This window comes from Martes martes (assembly GCF_963455335.1).
Source record: "Martes martes genome assembly, chromosome: 11".
Lineage (NCBI taxonomy): Eukaryota > Metazoa > Chordata > Mammalia > Carnivora > Mustelidae > Martes > Martes martes.
The window spans coordinates 56,345,416-56,359,128 of NC_137899.1; the positions used below are offsets into that span (position 1 = coordinate 56,345,416).

The 13,713-nt window shown below is 38.4% G+C and overlaps 1 protein-coding gene across 3 annotated transcripts in view; it reads left to right on the forward strand.

Moving 5' to 3' along the window:
* The window catches only part of KLHL7 (kelch like family member 7), a 68,838-nt gene that overhangs the window by 11,048 nt on the left and 44,077 nt on the right, over positions 1-13,713 (forward strand). For 2 of the 3 annotated variants that reach the window (XM_080818417.1, XM_080818416.1), the window contains exons 2-4: positions 10,104-10,206; positions 11,097-11,190; positions 11,460-11,584. In XM_080818417.1, the coding sequence (XP_080674543.1) occupies positions 10,128-10,206; positions 11,097-11,190; positions 11,460-11,584 (298 nt within the window). In that variant the 5' untranslated portion in view covers positions 10,104-10,127. Of the gene's footprint in view, positions 1-5,320; positions 5,452-10,103; positions 10,207-11,096; positions 11,191-11,459; positions 11,585-13,713 lie in introns of all 3 variants that reach the window. The other variant, XM_080818418.1, reaches the window with a different exon arrangement.

Sequence of the window (13,713 nt, forward strand, 5' to 3'; positions counted from 1 at the left end):
AGATTTAGCAGTACCAGCAAGGGGCCTGGGATTTGGTTTTACAGTATTTATAAGCTGAGTAGTTAGCGTATTGCTCTTTGATGGATGCTGTCAGAAAACATGAGACTCCTAGGTTAGAGACAACAGATTTGATTAGTCACAGCACAGTATCATGAGCTTCCACATGTATGTGTCAGTTTCCCTTGCCCTACAAGTACTATGAGGGTGACCCACTGGGGCCCAGATGGATGTTATACACGCAGTGAGTTTGTGTCATAGCTACAGAATGAACACTGAGCTTAAGGAGTCTCATTTTATAGCAAACAGTAAGCAAGCCTATTCTTTACTCCTATAGGGAAGACTATCTCATCCCTTATCGTTGCTTACTGCCAACATAACCCTGAGAAATGGTGGCCCATGGCATGTCCAGGAAGATATGTAGGAATTCAAGAGAACCATAGAGGACTCTTCTCTCCCAACAACAAGAAGGTACCCAAGGGGATCCCCTGAGCTCCAGATACCTTCTGTCCCATAGAGAAGATAAACCTTTTTCTTTTTCCTTCAGGTTCAGGCAACTAACCAAACGTAATAACTTTTGTTCTTTCTACCCAGTGTGAGGAGAATGACAAAATGCCCAGGTTGTAGCCTTAACTTCTAATTCTGCAAAAATATTACTCTGTCATTTGGTCAAAGCATTCTTCTTTTGGGTCCTCGTATCTTTAAACTAGCAGAATCCACCTCCAGAAGGACTGATTGGTGATATCAGAAGCAAAAAAAAATTTTTTTTCAGATTTTATTTATTTATTTGACAGAGACCACAAGCAGACAGAGAGGCAGGCAGAGAGAGAGAAGGGGAAGCAGGCTCCCCGCCGAGCAGAGAGCCCGATGTGGGGCTCGATCCCAGGACCCCAGGATCATGACCGGAGCCGAAGGCAGAGGCTCTAACCCACTGAGCCACCCAGGCACCCCAGAAGCAAAATATTTGTGAGTGAATCATTAAGCATGAGGGGAGCGTCTTCCATCCCTTGGTTGCCAGGCTAAGTCTGACTATATAGAAAGCGTTTTGTCTGTGTAAATTTTTTTAAATGTTTATTTTTTTATTTTTTTAAAAGATTTTATTTATTCACTTGAAAGAGAGTACAAGCAGGGGGAGAGCAGAGGGAGAGAGAGAATCAGGCTCCCCACTGAGCAAGGACCCCCCCCCCCACAATGTGGGACTTAGTCCCAGGGCCTGAAGATGATGACCTGAGCCAAACCATCTGCCCCTTGTCTCTGTAAACTCTGTGAAATCACATCACTTGAAAGTGGATTCTGCTGCTTAAAGAGTTTGAAAACCACTGTTATAAGGCTTTTCCCTGATAGGAGAAGGAGAATGGATATACATACACACACACATTTATGTGTGTGTTGTGTGTGTGTGTGTTTGTCTCTCTCTGTCCATCTGTATGTGGTGTAGGGAACAGAGGTCAAAGGGGCTGGGGCTGGGAAAACATGTCTGACCTTCAGCCTCACCCAAAGGAAGGGAAACGAGGTATATTGAGCTCATCTCTCTCCTACAAGTTTTGCCCAGTGAGAGTGAAGTTATAATCTGATTAAGTTGGAAGTCAAGACATTGTTTTATTAATGGTGTGATTATTCTTTTGAGATGTACATCTACTAAGATCTCCATCAGCTAAGGAGACTAGGTAAAGTATGTCTTAGAGTGGACTCTACAAGCATAGTGGACTCTACAAGCTGGATTTGGGCCCAGCTATCTTTTATTCCCCACTACAGGACATATGAATATGCAAATTCCGAAATTTAAATATTGGGGTATCCAGGTGTGATTAGATTAGGATTATTACCAAGTACCCATCTATCAATAATGTGTTTTTTTTTAATATATATAATTTTTTAAAGATTTTGTTTATTTGAGGGAGAGAGTGCATGTGCTTGCGCATGATCCTGGGGACAGGCCTGAGGAAGAAGCAGGCTCCTCGCGGAGCAGGGAGCCCAGTACTGAGCTCCCAGGACCCCGGGTTCATGACCTGAGCCCAAGGCAGACACTTAATTGACTGAGCCACTCAGGCACCCCAGTAGTGTGTTTTATTATGTATTGGCTGGCTGTTAATCTTTATGTAAACTCCCTGATGAGAATCTCAGAGGGCTGAATAGTAGAATTCGGGCACCAAAGCCCCATCCCAACTCCCAAAAGAAAGTAACTGGACTGATTAAATAAGAAAGAATTTGTTTCCAGGTGTTTTGGGTTTTTTTTAGGTTTTCCGTTTGGTTTTTGTGGTGGTGGTGGTGGTTTTACCTGCACAGGGAGCATTTTGTTCTATCTTAAAGGCATCCTCTATCAGTAACTGTTCTTCTGTGTATCCTCTATAGACCAGCTTAGAAAGGTTACTTAAATTTTTTACTCCAGAAAACTTATAAGTGGGTCGATAATCTATTAACTCCAGACTGAAAATTCACTTCTATTTCCCATCCCAAATTTTTCTCAGCCAAGATTTCTTTCATGGCTCTCCGGATTATCTGCAGTGACCAATCAAGTGACAGCTTAAAACACTCCATCTAATTACGTATTAGAAATATGAAGTCCTGGGGCGCCTGGGTGGCTCAGTGGGTTAAAGCCTCTGCCTTCTGCTCAGGTCATGGTCTCAGGGTCCTGGGATCAAGCACCACATCGGACTCTCTGCTCAGCAGGGAGCCTGCTCCCCCCTCTCTCTCTCTGCCTGCCTCTCTGCCTACTTGTGATCTCTGTCTGTCAAATAAATAAAAAAAATCTTAAAAGAAAAAAAAAAGAAATATGAAGTCCCCAAAATTTGACTCTTATGAACCCACTCATTATTAAATTCCCACATCTGTGATCTCCCTGTCATTTAAAATTAAAGGCCCTTCCAAATATGTGCTCTCCCTTGTTTCTTACACTGCTCAGGCTCAACCGGAAAGCATTAGCTTAAGTGTTTGGGTAGATTCTGGGAAGCTTTCTTCAGCAGCTGCTGCCTGGGCTGTCTTTCATTGGAATATATTAAATTAGTTTAGCACCTCCAAAGATGAATTTCTCCAATTTCAAGGTAGTTGGTGCCACGTGTTTTCAGAATGTTGAAGGGTTCCTAGGGCTCTTAAGAGATGATGCACAGCATCATCTCCACCCCCACAAACCCAAAAAGATACAAGCAGATCTCCCATCTCTACAATAAATAGTGCAGATGTTGACACCTTACTATAAAGTCCTAACCCACATTATTGTTCCCAGGCTAAAACAACAGAAACGTTCAGTTTCTAGGGAACAGAGAATCTTCAAAGAAAACATAAGGATGTCTGGGCTTTTTGCTTGCACATGTTGCCAGTCTGTATTTGCTATCTATAATTTGCAGACTCTAAACTCAGGTGTGAGGAATCACTTATCCAGAGGCTAATAGAACACTTTACCATATAGGGAAGGAATTTTCATCCACGCATAATAATACTTCACTGACATAGGATACCTTCGTTCTTGGAAAAATTTGCCAGGGGGATTTACCCAGCTGCCAGGTCTTCTAGAGTCTTCCTTTTTCCCGTTGTCTGTCCTGCACATTTAAATCATAATTTTTATTTCTCTTTTGAACCTTATGTTCCTGACAACCCACTGCTGAAATAGTTGAGTTCTGTGTAGTGACAAAGTATTTTCTTTTGAGAGAAGAATGATCCACATTTGTAGCAGGCAGTGGTGCGGAGCAGTTAGTGCCTTTGCGTTCTCTACAGTTCTGATCCAACTGGTTGTTCTTTATCTCTGTGTCCCCAATATGATCCTATCCTGTGAAATTCCTTGTATCTACTACTAATCCTAACTCTTGGAGGGTTCTTTTTTCCTTTCCATTTATCTCAGCTGGAGAATGACCTTTCACTGATTCCTCTAAAGCCTGTGGTCCCCATAGGGACCAACATGGCCTTTACAGTGTGCTTCTCAGGACCTTGCCTTTCCTCATTATTTGAGTCTTCCAGGCTTTGGAAACTCAGCGGTAGCAGACATATTCCTTTTTGTTACCTATGTGTGTCAAAATGGGCTATGACTCTCTTGTCTGTTCCTTTCAGGCATCCCCAACTGAGTTGTTAACCTGTTCAAGTTGAATCCTTTCCTTTCTACATAGTATAGAGCTAACATTGTTTAGATTAGAATACCTTCCTTACTTTTCCTTGCCTTTTGATTTTGGGCCCAAATGTTTGTTTTGCTTCTTTTCTTTAGTGCCTTTCTTGTAGACACTGTCACAGTGGAAATCAAGAGTTCCCGTGTGCTCAGGATTGATTCAGCTGCTGCCAACCTTCATACCCTCAGTAAAGTAATTCTAGTTATGGACAGGTTCAGCCTCTCATTTAGGCTTGGATTATGTCTGGGTTGTTTGACTTCCCTTTAAGGTGACCTAATACTCTCCCTTAGGGTCTTTTTCCCACAGACTTCCCAGATATGTTCCACTATAGTATGTAACATTCCTGTCTTCCCACCCATGTCACCTTGCAAATTACATAATGGATGCACTGCTTTGTTGCTGATCTTCCTTTTCCAAAACTTTACAGATCTGTCTGAATTTAATGTAATCACCTGTTACAACTGTCTCAGTCTTTAAGGGTAGTCCTCTAAGTATGTGTTTGATTTCTTACCTTTAGCTTTAAGAGAGCTCTGCAACAAAAATTTCTTCGATCCAGGCTTTTTCTGAGAACAATTTTGTCTACTGCTGAATTTTGCTTTTCTTCCTTCATATATCTCTTTGGCTTATATCACCTTACTTGAATAAATAACAGACTCTTTTTCTAGTCTCATCTTGTAAAGAGCAGTTAAAACAAACTGTATCTCCTTTGCCTTTTAAAGCTGTTTGACCTAACTTGCCATGTTTCCCTTAAGGAAGAAATCCCCTTTTTCCTCTATTAATCTGGGTGTCTCACTTTGTTTTTCTTTTTCTTTCCCACGTGCCTTACTGTGATTATGTATGTTTAAATCCAGTGCTATTTTTCTTGATTTTTTGAGCAGATAAGATTCTTAAGTCCTTTTTTTTTTTAAGATCTTATTTATTTATTTGACAGAAATCACAAGCAGGCAGAGAGGCAGGCAGAGAGGCAGGCAGAGAGAGAGAGGAGGAAGCAGGCTCCCCGCCTAGCAGAGAGCCCAATGCAGGGCTCGATCCCAGGACCCTGGGATCATGACCTGAGCTGAAGGCAGAGGCTTTAACCCACTGAGCCATCCAGGCACCCTCCTAAGGCCTTTTTAATTTTTCTCTTAGCTTAGTTTATTATGGCTTTGTTGAGGCTTTCTTAGTATCTCAATCGAAGAAGATGATTTACCCCCATATAATAAGGGCTCCATTTCCCTTTATCTTTTCAGTGATTTAAATCCATCACCCAACTATAGTTGAATCTACAGTCTACTCAGGGATTTATATCCAGGGCCAACTTGAAATCACGCTGGGCAGGACTGATTGCAGAACCTTGTTGACAAGCTACATAAATCCAAAGGTTAGTCATTCCTCAGTGCTCTTCTTGGGATATGATGAAGGATACAGTTTGGGAATAGAATTAGCTGCATGCCTCCTAGTAATACGAGCACATATTGTTAAAAGTTAGAACCTTATACAATGCTGTGGAGCTTACATGGAGACTACTGCCATTTGCAGTCCTACCTGGCAAACACATAAAGAGAGCAGGTCATTCTACCAACACTTGCCTGAAATGATTGCCTGTTTTGAAGTGAAATCTTTCCCAACCAAAGGACTAATATCTGTAGGCACTAAAGCATCACCTAAGTTTCTCCTTGTCTTCATGTGCATTGAATGTCTCTGCATAATGGATTTCAGCAGCCCTCTTCCACTGTTGGATCCAAACATTTGAGATGAGTTATGTTCCACTTTGAGGCAGACTTACAGAAGAAAATGAACCAGAAGGCCTAGCAGTGTGTGTGTGGTCAATGACCTCTATTTTATTCTTACTTATCCTATAGAACCTCTTCCACAAGTGACAGTGGAGAAAAGGACTGAACCTTTCTTCCCAGTACTTAACTTGCCCCAGAGAAGAGACACTATATTATGAGAGAGAAATCTGTTTCCCCTCAATGGGTAACAGTTACACTAATACCATTTTTTCAATTATCCATTCTCTTATCACTTTTTTTTAATTAGTAGACTTTGCTTTTTAGAGTAGTTTTAGGTTTACCAAAAAATAGAGCAGAAAGTATAGAGTTTGCCATTTTCCCTCTCCCCCTCCCAGTTTCCCCTACTGTTAACATCTTGCTAACACAAGTATGATACATTTATTAAAATTGATGAGCCAGTATTTTGTTACATTATTATTGACCGCAGTTTACATTAAGGTTTATTCTCTGTGTTGTACATTCTGTGGATGTTGACAGTTGTGTACTATAAATGTGTGCTGTTATAGTATCATAGGAAGTAGTTTCACTGCCCTGAACATTGACTGTGCTCCACCTTCTGGCCACATTTTTGAAATAGTATCTTTATCATATATTAAGTTCCTGTTTAATGTAGATCCCTTACATTTCTTATGTTTATTTCTTAACATTTAATTATTTTGTTGCTGCCATGCCAGGTTGTTGTGGTTTTTTCCCCTCATTTGTGTTTCTTTATGGCTTACTGCTCACATATAGGTTAGCTAATTGCTTTCTCATATTTATCTTATTTCTGTCTAGGCATCTTACTGACTTTTTTATTTAGTTCTATAACTGTTAAGTTTATTTATCTTTATTTTCTTACTGATTTTGTTACCTAAAAACCCAGGTTCAGCTGCTCATTGCTCAAAAGCCAATACTTAAGAGACCAACTTTGGGGGCGCCTGGGTGGCTCAGTGGGTTAGAGCCTCTGCCTTCGGCTCAGGTCATGATCCCAGGGTCCTGGGATCAAGCCCCGCATCGGGCTCTCTGCTCAGCAGGGAGCCTGCTTCCTCCTCTCTCTCTGCCTGCCTCTCTGCCTACTTGTGATCTCTGTCTGTCAAATAAATAAATAAAATCTTTAAAAAAAAAAAAAAAAGAGAGAGACCAACTTTGATTGGAAAGGAATATGACCTTTATCCAGAAGGCTGGCCACCTGGGGAGAAGGGAGACTTTTGTCTAAATACCAACTGAGGTTTTTACCTGGCCCAAAGATTTTTAAAAGCACTTTAGGGCAGTTAATCAGTAAAAAGGGAGCACAGTGGTCTGTAACACTTCTTGACTGTGTGCAGACTTGATGGTACCAGCTACAGACAGACATTATAGCAGTGCTTGAAGCTTGCATATTGGTGCTCTGGTTCCCATACAAAGAAAGGTTTGGTTCATCAAGAGGTGCTTGCTAAACTTGCTACAGGTGCTTGCTAAACTTAAATACTGGTAAGTTGTCTGGGGTAGAGGCAATTTTCAATTTGGCTAAAATTTGCAGAACAATAATTGATTAATAGTAGTAACAGCATATGTGTCTCTGTTTCAAACTTAAATGAGAATGCTTCTTTTGTGTCACCATTAAATGTGATGTTTGCTTTTGAGTTGAATCACCTTCAGCGTACAGATACATCATTTATTTTATTCAAGAGTATACAAGGAAATGAATTTTTAACTTTGCCTTCTATTGAAGTTTTTCTGTGTGAAGTTTTTCTCCTTTAACCTATGAATATCCTGAATTATATTAAAGAATTACTGTTCTTGAATGCTCCTTGCATTCCTAGAACAATGTTTGACTAATAACCCTGCTGAATTAACTTTGCAAATATTTGACAGATCTATAAGTAAGTCCCTAAAAGAAGAAAAAAGTGCACAAGTACAAAGAAAATGGGATTAAAATGCCACCTGGTAGTTAGAGAAAAAAGAAGACAGCAAGGAAGCATAATAAATTATGTAAAAGAATATGGCCTCGGTAAAATGAAACATGAGTTATCAGTAATAAATATGAAGGACCTAAATCCTACTAAAAGTAATTTTAGATGGTGAGAATTTCAGATTAAGTCACACAAATCTGTGCAATATGTAGGAGACTAAAAATTCAAAAGCTGAAAATAACAAATATAAAGATAACAAATATAGGTGGATATAAACAAATTGCCAGGGTTTATGTATTTTTTTCTTGTTTTATCCAGTGAACATATATTGTCCAAAGGGTAGTTTTGTTTAAGTTTCTCTTCATTTCACATAGGACTTGTTACCTTTCATATTCTCCAGTGTAACCCAGATCTCTGTCTCTTCCCATTTTCTGTCTGCAGATAGACTCGTCCTGAGTGGAACCTCTCTCTTTAAGTCAGTCCCGTCTCTTGTTGAAACCTGTTAGCCTACATAGTACAGTCAGATGTACCATTTGGATACAAAAGGTTCCACCCATTCCTTCCATAACATTAATATCCAGCTGGAGATTATTCTTAGCACTAAATTGCTGTGCAGAGAACTCTCTGATTTCTTTAACTTCCTACAGTGCCTGTAAATCCATGCCACTAAAACTCACTATCTGAGTATATATTTTGGAAAGGTTTTTCGGTGCCTTTCAGTATAGTTGTACATCTTCTGGAACTTCCTGTCAGCAGCCATAGACTCCTCCCTTATCTTTCTTGTTCTTCTGTCCAAATTCTTTTTCTCCCTCCTTTCCTTCTTTTCTTTCCACCTTTTTTTCTCTTTCTTTCTCTTGAGCAACTAGATCAGCTTGTTTTGTTGTAACCAAGTAGTTGACTTGGTTTTGCTGCCTGGTACTTTTGGTATGGTATGTGGCAAAGTCACCTAAGAACTATGTCTACTCTGTACCTCCCCCACCAAATCAAAAGAAATAAAAATTGAAAAATTTGAGACACTGTTGGGATAACAATGGCTTTAACGATAAGTAATCTGAATATGATATCTAAGCAGCAGTCTGTAGGCCTTATAAAAAAAATCTTAACATAGCAGTAAAATTGAAATATGTTCATCTTTTAGCCCACTATAAAATAAAAATAAAGCCCATTTCCTTTCTTGTACTGAGCATTACCGTCTCACTTGGATTTTTATTCGTGGAGTAATAAAGTAGAATATAGTGACTTACCTATCAGAAATTATATTAATAGTTTCCTTTTTTAAGATTTTATTTATTTATTTGAGAGAGAAAGAGCACAAGCAGATGGGAGGGGTTGGGGGGAGGGAGAAGCAGACTCCCCGCTGAGCAGGAAGCCTGTTGCAGAACTCCAGCCCAGGACCCCTGGTCATAATCTGAGCCGAAAGCAGACACTTAACCAACTGAGACACCCAGGTGACCTGTATTAATAATTTAGTAAATCCTTAAAATTTACAAAATGTGATAGAATTTTTTTTATTCTAAAAGTATTATTTACCTCATATTCCCAGTGCTAAAAGAGTTCCTAACATATCACAATCTCCAGATTTTCTCTGAGACTAACCTGTACATTATATCTTCAACTTCATTAAGAAATTGAAATTTTGTTTGACAATAAAGATATTCTTTCTCCTTGAAATTCATCTTTAAGTGTCCCAGTAAACCTTAAATTTTTTCATTACTATTTATTTCTATAGCATTGTAAGTATTTAATCTAACTCTGCCTTCTTTCAACAACCTAGAGTGACACCATTTTGGCCTTGGTCAGAAATCACAATTTAAAAAGCGGTTGCTACCCAGCTCCTGTCAGACGTACATTTGAGAGAAGTGTTACTAAGGAAAGAGTGCTGAGTGGTCATTGGGTTTGTCCAGTCTGCATTCTGAATTGTTTTTGTTTCAAGTTAAAGCTGTGTAAGCTACTTTCTTGGGAAATACAGTGTGCACTTTGGTTCTTACCAAGTATAGATAATTTTTTAAAAACCCAGATTGCTGTGTTTGAAAAACCATCAAGGACATTGCTCTTACTTCATTTAAAATCTCCATAAAATATCACCATGAGAAATACCTTACATTTTGTGTCAGAAAAAAATTGTTTTTTCTAAAGGATTAGTAGACTGCTTTTCTAAGGGAAGCTCAGTGCCATATTTTGATACAGCAAATCATGATAGCAATTCTACATCTCTTGTAAATGTGTCTGAGGAACAGATTCTGTGCTGGACAAAGACTGGATTTGAATAGAAAATAGAGATGAAGCATTTGTCAAGCACCAGTTTTGTATGTTTGCTAAGCCAGGCCCAGTGCACCCCTTTTAATTTCATTTATTTCTCTCTTCACTAGAAAACGTTATGTGATGTGATCCTTATGGTCCAGGAAAGAAAGATACCCGCTCATCGAGTTGTCCTTGCAGCAGCCAGTCATTTTTTTAACTTAATGTTCACAAGTAAGTATATTAAAGTAAAACATAATATTTTTTCTGTGAGAATGAGGTGGAGTCTAAATGAAAATATCTTCCTAGTTTTTAAAGCACTTAAGAAATTAAGGCCATAAAACAATGAAGCGATTGAAAAGTGGTTGTGGTAAGGATTGAGCAAAAGAAAAATGTCCTTTCATCAGCCTTACAGGCCCAAAGCTTTTATGGGTGAAGGTACAGTTTCTACTTGAATGCCCAGTTTTCTTCTTGACCTTAGATGGAAAGGCAAAGAAGGAAATAAATGTTTAGGATAATTTGCCTAGCAAGTTAAACTAAATAAAAATGAAGAATGAAATATCATGCTAGAAAGAACTCTAGATTTTAAGTTAAGAACTGGATCCAAGTCCTGGTTCTTCTGTTTAGTATTATTTTATGAGCTTGATCAGGTTATGTAATATATCTGCCTCAAGTTTTCTCTTTGGTAAGGTTTTTGGTAGAGAATGAGAGCTTTGTTAGCTATAGCTATATTTATTAAAGCAGTTGCATTGCTGTAATTGTCATTGTTCTTGTAGATGTTTGCCAGCTACATCAGATGTAGTTTTGCTCAGTGCTACTAAAGTATTTTAGGACTTGGGGGAATACTAAGACTAGTTTTATGTATGTGTTTACTTGGCTTTTTTTTTTTTTAAGAAATACACTAATTCACTAATTTCCTAGCTTATTTTAATTTAAGGCACTTCTCAAGTGTGGAGATTAATTTGCATTTATTATAGGAATGTTGGGCTTTCTGGGTATATTTTTTCCAGAGAAATCTCTGTCCTATTATTCTTTTCCATATTTAACATGGCCTGGAATGATCTGGCCCTCAGTTAAACTAATAATAGTACTCATGACATTTATATTTCTTCTCTTCATTTTAGCTAACATGCTTGAATCAAAGTCCTTTGAAGTTGAACTCAAAGATGCTGAACCAGACATTATCGAACAACTTGTGGAATTTGCTTATACTGCTAGGTAAGTTAAGAAGGATCATTTCCGTTATAGAGAAGTAAGGTTGGCATCTACCACGTCGGAGCATTGTGACAAATTGGTATGCTCAAAATTCTTCAACATCAAAAACTATAAGGGTGGGGAAGTTTGAGGAACCTATGCCATACTGATGGAAGGACTGAAAAGTTTAATTTTCTGTTTAATTTTGGGGCTAGTAGGATACATTTTACAATAGCATTATTTAAATTATAAAACATTGTAGGAGATTAATATTCACTTTAACTTCTTTTCAGAATTTCTGTGAATAGCAACAACGTTCAGTCTTTGTTAGATGCAGCAAACCAGTACCAGATTGAACCTGTGAAGAAAATGTGTGTTGATTTTTTGAAAGAACAAGTTGATGCTTCAAATTGTCTTGGTAAGAAATCAGATTCCTACTAAAAACCAAACTTTAATGTGTATTTTAATTTTAAAAAGTGTGTTTATAAGTATCTTCATTTAATTTTAAAGACATTGTCCACTAGAAAATATGCTCAAAATACATTTTAAGAGATGCTTAAGGAGGTGCCTATTAATCTAGGCAGCAAGAAGCCCATTAAAAACTGTACTACAAAAAAAAACCAAACAACAACAACAAAAAATCTGTACTACATTTTCTAAAATATAAAATAACTTTAATAATGATTTTTTATGTATCTGGAATGAAGAGTAAGGATTGCATCTGGTGGTGGTGTGATATATGGTATCATAAGTATGAGTGTTCACCTTTGTTGAAGCACTTAAGATTGCTACAGTCTGTCTTGAATGAGAAAACTGGGGTTGTATATATTGCCTGAGGTCTTATAGCTAGTATGTGGTGGTACTGAGGTTGGAATTTAAGTAATCTTATTCTCAACTACTACACTATGTTGCCTCTTCACATTGTCAGTTATGCTAGCTATTGTTTACTAGAAGACCTAAAAATCCTAGACTATAAAGTAAGATACTAATTAAGGGACTGCTATAGGGGGCACGTGGGTGGCTCAGTCAGTTAAGCATTCAACTTTTGATCTCAGCTCAGGTCATGATATTGGGGTCTTGAGATTGAGCCCCATGTTGGGCTCCACACTCAGCACAGAGTCTGCTTGTCCCTCTCCCTCTGTTCCTTTCCCTGCTTGTGCATTTGTCTCTCTCCCTCTCTCAAATAAATAAATACATCCTTTAAAAAGACCAGTCTCTAATCTCACCTGTGCAATAGAGACATTCTGGGATGAGTCTGTTTCTCTGGGCCATAGTTTAGGGGTCCATTCATCAATAAGATGAACATTCCTGAGATTTTACTTATTTCTCCTTATATAAATATTCTCACAAAATTTATTATAAAAAGGGAATTCAAAGAAGTTTTTGGAATATGATGACTTAAAATTTTTCCCTAGCTCCCTACCACTCTAAATTTCCAACCAGGTTCTTCAACTAAAAGAAAAACAGAGTAGGGAGTAGATATGATGGTACAAAGCATACTGTGGAACCTGGAGCAAGTTTGTGCTAACCACATCTTGGGCTTTGGGCTTCTGAGGAGACCATTTAGGAGTTTTACTTCTGGATCCCTCTGTCATCATTGTTTTCAAAGCTGAGAGGAAGGACAGCATAGCAGCCTAAAAGGGAGCCTGATTCTCTTGGACTATCAGTGGGGCAAAGATAGTGGCCCAACCAGTTGAGCCAACTACACTCTCAGTACCCAAAGGAACTACTTCAGCCTGCTTTCTATTTAGCCCTGAGTGTGGCTCCACCTGTGAGCTGATCAGAGAACTCTTTGTTTTTACCACTTGTCAGTTCTCTGCTGCCTAGAAGACCCCAACAAGCTGATCTCCACGAATACCAAAGGAACTCATGACACCTGATGGAACTGGGCAACTAGATTAAAGGAAACCCAGTAGTTTGAGGGACAGAAAGCAAGCTAAACAGCCAAAATGAATGTTTTCTATAGACAAATTTAATATAAGAAGAGGAGAACTTTAGATAGAAAGGATGCATATGAAGGGGGTGGGGGGAAGCTGTGATTTTCCATGAAATTCCATTGAATTGAAAAATAGAATGGATAGTCCTAAAAATCAGACTAAGAAGATCAAACAGAGAAAACTGCCTCATGATAACAAAACAAAAATGCAAAGAAATGGAAATAATTAGTGAAAACATAAAAGATAAAAGGAAGATGAAGGGACACTGATATGATGTAGGAAGTTCAGAAGGAACAGATGGAGGAAATGCAGTATCAAAGAAGTAATAAAACTTATTTGAGCTCAAAAAAAACCTTTACTTTTCACACCAAATTATACTAAGTACCAGACCTGATGAAGTAAGATATTCCTCTCCTAGATAGATCCTAGTGATATTTTTTGCCTCCAAAATCAGGAGAGAACTTCTCTTTGGGGTGATAGAAATGCTCTGGCACTAGATAGTGGTAATGGTGGCACAACATGGTGAATAAACTAAATGTCACTAATGGTAAGTTTTATGTTGCATGTTTTACCATAACTTTTTAAAAAACCAATATAAAAAGAATTTATA